This window comes from Halyomorpha halys, unplaced genomic scaffold (genome assembly GCF_000696795.3).
Source record: "Halyomorpha halys isolate HHAL.00 unplaced genomic scaffold, Hhal_1.1 Scaffold992.1, whole genome shotgun sequence".
In the NCBI taxonomy this organism is placed as follows: domain Eukaryota; kingdom Metazoa; phylum Arthropoda; class Insecta; order Hemiptera; family Pentatomidae; genus Halyomorpha; species Halyomorpha halys.
Genome location: NW_027116029.1, coordinates 597,030 through 604,248, shown reverse-complemented (window position 1 = coordinate 604,248; position 7,219 = coordinate 597,030). Strand labels below are relative to the sequence as shown.

At 30.9% G+C, this 7,219-nt stretch overlaps 1 protein-coding gene across 1 annotated transcript in view; it reads right to left on the bottom strand.

The window, feature by feature from the left end:
• LOC106687652 (transforming growth factor beta regulator 1) overlaps window positions 1-6,975 on the bottom strand; it is a 13,214-nt gene extending 6,239 nt beyond the window's left edge. Inside the window, exons 1-6 of the mRNA XM_014431654.2 lie at window positions 6,732-6,975; window positions 6,536-6,647; window positions 3,248-3,358; window positions 3,008-3,153; window positions 743-885; window positions 426-657 (exon numbers count right to left, since the gene is read on the bottom strand). Coding sequence (XP_014287140.1) covers window positions 426-657; window positions 743-885; window positions 3,008-3,153; window positions 3,248-3,358; window positions 6,536-6,647; window positions 6,732-6,881 — 894 coding nt within the window. The 5' untranslated portion in view covers window positions 6,882-6,975. The remainder of the gene's footprint in view (window positions 1-425; window positions 658-742; window positions 886-3,007; window positions 3,154-3,247; window positions 3,359-6,535; window positions 6,648-6,731) is intronic.
• Window positions 6,976-7,219: the final 244 nt, after the last annotated feature.

Below are 7,219 nucleotides of genomic sequence, written 5' to 3'. Positions count from 1 at the left end.
TATCTTACTTTTTTACATTTTATACCTCTGTTATTTTACACTTATGTTTTTGTTTTCCTTATGTAACTATGTGTTTGTATCTTTTTTTAGCCCTGAAGAAGCCCTGCAATGTGGGGCGAAACGTTGGCTCATTAAAATAGTATATTTCTTCTATTTGAGTTTTTTTTTTTACCGCACCCGGACCATATTCCTTTCAAAATATTATTTATGAGAGTATATTAAAAGTAACGAACTATGCAAAAACATAAGGAACTTAAATCAAATATAGAACCTAATAAATAGTTAATTTGATTTTTTTATTTACTATGCTCCCCCTGAAGTCCAGAAGAAACATCTTCCTTCCTTGTAAGAAAAATCTTCTTCCTTCCTTCAACACAATACATATGATACGTGACAAAGTAAGAAATTATTGAATAGTATATCACCTCAAATTTTGTCCATACGTATCCTTTACATTTCCTAACACCCGGAGAAGCTTGTATCAGATGATGTACTGTTGGATGTGACAGGCCAAAGAAATCTGCCCCTCGACCCTTAGTGTTTACTACTTCAGCACCAAGGCAAGAATTTATCAGTTGTAGAAGCATTGAATGACATTCATCGATGGAACCGCTAACGAGAGGTACATCAAGGTCTGTATCAGCAACTATTTCAAATCTATAAAAGAATATTTCTTCCATCTTATAAACAATATTACAATAGGAATATAAAAAGATGAAGTGAAAATATATAAAAACATCACCTTGGGGCTTGTCCTCCATCCATGACTTTGCAAGTATAAACACATTGTTTTTCAGGATCTTTTAAGCTTCCATAAATCCTGGTTGAGCAAAAGCCAACAGGATAAATCAACTCCTCAGTGTGATATTCATTTTTATCGCAGACCTTAAAGAGAAGAAATAGTGTAACTTACTTTCTTTGGTTCACAATAAATGGTATGCTAAGGAACATACAAAATTAACAATATAGTGAAACTGCTATATAATGGGAAAGATGATTTTATTTATAATACAGAGGCGTCTTTTAAGAAGGGTTCATATACAAAGAACATAAAAATAAAATTAAGCTGTGATAACTTGTAGGTCTGAAAAATAAATTACAGGATTTTATACTATTGGGTTGTAAAATAAGTTCATAGTGATTTTTACTTGGGATTTCAATAAAAACTTCAGATTCTTGTAAATATTTTTAATCAATTATATATGACATATTTTGATCTATTACATGTTGCCATCTTTCAGGTAATTTTTAAAATCCATTTTCCCAGAACTTCTCAGATTTTTGTGCATTGAACTCCTCTATGTGCGTTTTGCAGTCCTCAAGGTAAGATAAATCTCGGTTGAAACTGATGCATAAAAGCACCTTAACTAATCCTTTTTTAACAAACATGATTTTATAAACACAGAGAGGATTAAATTGAAATATTGTAAAATGCTACGAACTTATTTTACAACCCAATATTTAAAAAAAAAACATAGTTCTTGGGAAATTTTCGTCATAACCATTGTTTGTACGACATGAATTTGAAAATTGGTGGATAGTATGTCAATTTTTGGGGATCAACCTTAGGTAACCTGTGACTATAGTGCCAAATTAATTACAAATTAGGGATGCAGTCTTAGAGAAAAACCACTTAAGGCCCATCGATGGATTTGTTTTTATTTAATTTTTGGATTATATGTATCTTGAAACCTAAAACCTCAAATTTTTAGGGAGGAGTTTAAATTTTTGTAAATACACAATTTTTCCAAGACTAAATACAACTCATCTCAATTTCTTTATAAAAAATATGGGCATAGAAACCTCTCCTAAAGGACATTTCACTACTATATACACCTCTCTCAGACAATTTTTAAAAGCCGCAATCTGGACGTATAGAATAGGAATTTAAACTTCTTTGCAACCAACGCCTCTCTAATGGACATTGACAGCTAAGTTATTATCATTAAGATAAATCTACCATTCTGAAGGAACACTTAAAAAAATATATATAATTATGAAAACCATATTTAATGGATTTTATGTTCATTTAAATATGTACATTATTATTATTTTAATTTAATAAACGTTATTCATTTTTCACAGAAGTGAAGGATGACAATCATTTTATTAACTGAAATCTAGAACAACACCATCATCACATCACATAAATTGTTATTATTTATTCTTCTATATAGTATATCCAGTCTAATACGGAATTTGTTCTAAAGAATGAAACAGAAATGCACTTTTGAATAGAATATTGTAATTTTCAATGAAAATTTTACATTTGGTCTTCTCACCTCTGGGCGATTTTCAAAAAAATTCCTCTAGTGCCTAGTTTTTAAATATTTTTATGGATAAACATTGAATTCTAAAATATTATTTGTGTAAATAAAACACAAAATTGTATTAATGAGCCCTGTTATTGAAATTATTAAATTTTGATTCGACACATACATATAAGTATTCATTCTGATAAGAAACTTTACACTCCCTCTGCAATTGACAAATCTGCCAGATCTATGACCATCTGTTGCAAAGAGCTTTTATATAAAATTTATATATATAAAATTTTATTATTTTAATCTAATACTTTATTAGAGTTTTAAAGATGTCCAAAATAATAAGAACACAAATTATGAGCAACTAACCTATCAAAAGGACAACAGATATAATGGTGTAGATCACAGCCGGTCTGTTATATGATGTCATTCGGCATTTAGCAGGCCTATTAAAAGACTCTCAACCATTTTAAATGTTATATCATTTTAACATTTTAAAAGAAGAAAATATTTCTCCTTTTAACACAACATTTTCCATTTAACATGTTAAACTAAAGATCATATATACCCCTATTATAGTAGCAATAGAAATCTATTGCTTTGTCTTATTTCCTGAAGTGATAGAAATTTTTTTTTATTTTTCTTATAGCATTGAAAATTTATGAATAAAAAAGCTTGGAATCAAACCCAAAAATAAATATAATGAACTAAAATACTACATTAAATTTGATATTTAAAAATACCTCTCCAAGGCTGTGCACAGTAAAATCCCCTAAGACTATAGGAAAAATTGGTTTTCCATTTGCATCTAAGGGAATAGAATTAACAAGTTTTTTCTTCTTACACAAACTGGAGGGTTTCTTACTACTTTTTGGTGTTTTGTTTACTTCTGAAAATAAATTAATTAATGGTGTTATGAAAAATTCAATTATAGTTACAAGTTGCTTCTTCTAAAAGATAATAAAATCTGAAAATTGTTTTACCAGATGAGTCAGAAGCTAATCTATCATTTCTCCGTTTCGTCGAACTCTTCTTAGAAACAGAACCATCACTTCCGTGGGTCATTCCTTGAGTGCGGTAATGAGAATCATTGTCTACAAAAAAACAAAATCTTAAAAAAAGTAATAAATAAAGCTATTATTATAACTGAATCTATCATGTACTTATAACAAAAATATTTGACATAGTACATATTTATTGAAACCTATTTTTATCTTTTGCTTCATATTTTTAACTCTTTTAAATTTAAATCAAACACTACGAACTTACTTAAAATTATTATTATTACAAAATGTTAAAAATTACAATTTAAACAACAAAAGTTTTTCAATTTTATTCAGTTTTTCAATTTTCCTTTATTTAACTATTTTTTAAAAATCAAAGCGAGGATTATAAGGGATATATAATTCAAATGTAAATAACTCTGTTCTAGTTTTCTACATTGTTGACTCGAAGAGGACAAATTCAACATAAAAAAAAATTTTTAATGATTTTTCTCAATATTTTGGCAGAAAAAGCCTCCAACTACAGTGGGACAATAGCAAATTATTTATAAACAATGGCACAAACCATCCATAATTTATCGGAAGGTTTAATAATTGATAACTTATCAAACCTGATGCCATTAACATACAACCTTTGAGGTTTCAGTGTTAAAATATATTTAAAAAAACAAAAATCTTCCTAAATGAGAATAATGATCTATATAACAAAACCCATCGGTAATCACTAACTCACTGGCTTATTGATCAAATTATCTCAAAAGCAACAAAGCCGAGGAAGCTGAAATTATTAATTGTGGTTCTCCTTATGCTATAAATGTGCAATAAGGCTTGGTTACAAAAAATTCGGAATCTCACAGAAGCTGTTTAAAAAAAAATCTAAAATAAAGAGAGAATTGGAGATTAAAACCGGCTACTTTTCATCCCGACATACAAACACAAGACCATTTGTTCTACCTAAAGATGATTATTGAAAAGACATGGGATCAAGGAAAGAACATATACCATTCACTTCTTGACTCAAGAGGTACGTTTGACTCGCTTACACACCATAAAATCTGGAATGCCTCAGAAGAGAGCAATATTTCACTTAATATGATAAGTCCCATTAAATTGGTATATAAAAACCCAGAAAATAGAAATTGTCTTAATGGTGCTAGACCAGCCCCATTAGATTCTTCAAGGTAGTGAAGAAGGGTGATAGTCTTAGTCCACTCCTATTCAATATTGTGATGAACGAAGTATGGATAATATACAAAAGCAGAATTCCTCGTACAACTGTATGGGACTGAAGCATCCTCCTCCCAGTGTTGGTCCAAAGTTTCATTAATGCAGATGAAATTGCGATGATTGTAGATGGGGAACATGCTGTCCATGCTGGTCCAAAGTTTCATTAATGCAGATGAAATTGCGATGATTGTAGATGGGGAACATGCTGTCCATGCTGGTCCAAAGTTTCATTAATGCAGATGAAATTGCGATGATTGTAGATGGGGAACATGCTGTCCATGCTGGTCCAAAGTTTCATTAATGCACATGACATAATGGTGGTTGAAGATGGGCCTGAATGTCCAAAAGAAGCTGTCAACAAATGGTCTGAAGAATCGAAAAGGTAAGGATTGAGTATAAATCCCTGCAAGAGCAAAATCATGCACATTGGAAGGTTGTACTAATAGTTTATAATTAATTGCCTTGGATAAAACCTTAAAATAGTGGAAATATTGGATTACTAAGGTACTGTCATTAGTAAAGATGGACAAATAAACCATGAGATATTGAACCAAATGAGAAAAGCAAAGGGTGCAATGTTTCAAATATCTTCAGTGCTTATAGGCAGACAAAAAGTAAGCAATGAAACAAAAATACACCTGTTTAAGTCAATATTCTTGTCTATTCTTCTTTATGGGTCAGAAAACTAGCTAATTCTTAAAAAAAAAAACATGCAAGCCAGACTTAAGTAGTAGAAATGTGATTCTTATGAAAAGTGATGGGAAAAACCAAAAGTGACTGTGTAATAAATAACAATATCCGAATCACATTAGGTATGGCATGTTTGTGGGATGGGAGACGATTGGAAGGCCCACTGACTGATGGAAGCAAGGCCCATAGGAAAGCGCCCTGTTGGTAGGTCAAGGCTTATCTACAATGACAGACAGGCTTGAAAAGGAATAGGGTTGCTCATTAGATCAACTCCGAAGAATGGCTCTGGACAAAGAGACATATAAGAAATGGTAAGAGGCTACTCCATGACTAACAACACTAGGGAGATATTGGAAGAAAAAAAAATTCTGTTAATAAACAGAAATAAAATGTATTTAAAACACAATTTGTTCAAAAACGCAGTGAGATCAAATCCGAACCTACAGTAATAAATCGTGGTGGAACAGTAAAAATCGATCCGATCCTACAGTAAAATCGTGGTGCATAACTGTCGTCCCCACTCCTCCCAATACCAATGGTCACTTTATTTTTTACTGCTGTCAAAACAGGTATGCATTCTGTCTCATCATTTGATTTGTGTTTTTTTTTTTCTTTTTACATCTCTTTATTTGTATTTTCTTTAATATTTCTTCTCTTATCTATCTGTTACTATTACCCTTTTCATTTACTATTTACAACCTTTAATTTTTCTTATTATATCTTACTTTTTTACATTTTATGCCTCTGTTATTTTACACTTATGTTTTCCTTTTGTAACTATGTGTTTGTATCTTTTTTAGCCCTGACAAAGCCCTGCAACGTGGGGCAAAATGTTGACTCAATAAAATAATATAATTCCACTATTAGAGTTTTTTTTTACCGCACCCGGACCATATTCCATTCAACTTACAGTAATAAATGTTTGACCATAGAAGATTAAAATGATTGGAGAAGTTTGTCGGGGGGTGCGGTCAGCAAAGAACAACATAAATAAACAAAACCATATTTATTTATTAAATGCCGACGTTTCGACCTGAGTTTCGGGTCTTCATCAGGGATATACAACAAAAGAGCTCTTTTGTTCTATAGCCCTGATGAACTCTTTTGTTGTATAGCCCTGATGAAGACCTGAAACTCAGGTCGAAACATCGGCATAGAATAAATAAATATGGTTTTGTTTATCTATGTTGTTCTTTGCTGACCGCACCCCCCAACAAACTTCTCCAATCATTAATCTACGGTCAACTATCTACACCTCATTATGAAGATTAAAATGGTTTGAAAAAAATAATCGATGCTTCTGAAAATAAATACTGATATGCCATATATATTTTTATAAATCACAAATACCTCCATATGGCTGATATTGTTGAAGTTTTTTCCAAAGAAAATTTCTTTCTTCAATTAGCAACAAAGTTTTTTCTTGCAATATAGCTATTTGATCACATAAAGCAGCATTTTCCTAAAAAAAATAAATGTTCAGGTAAAAATTTATTCTAATAAATATCTAGATAAAAAAAATGTAATATTGTCTGTATATAATTACAAAAATAAGTTCCTGCACCATCTTCTTCATCTTCCTATATTTCCTTTTATAATTCTCATACTTGGATATTTCTTTAAAACTATTGTAACTTATAGGTTCGTTTTTCGGAGAAGCTACGATGTTTAGCTTAGTAGGTTTATAACGCAGCATTGCACCAATCTTCAATTTCTGTCAATATAACTAAACACACAATCACATAATAACATGCCACAATTTATTCAAATTCCTTCAGTTCAAATAATAAACCAAAGAGGTTCACCTTAAACCCTAACACAGTGTTAGGAAGTTGGTAACTGAACTGTCGTACTTTCATTTTTCAGTAGTTCTAATGTTTATTTTTAGCAATTTGAATTAAGGTGTCTACGAACACTCAAACATGCATTATCAATTTTTTTTCACGAGCATGCTTGCGATTATGTACCATGAAAGGTACTTACGCTAGCATAATGCTTGCTTAAAATTACTGAACAGTTGCTCAAGCATGCTTG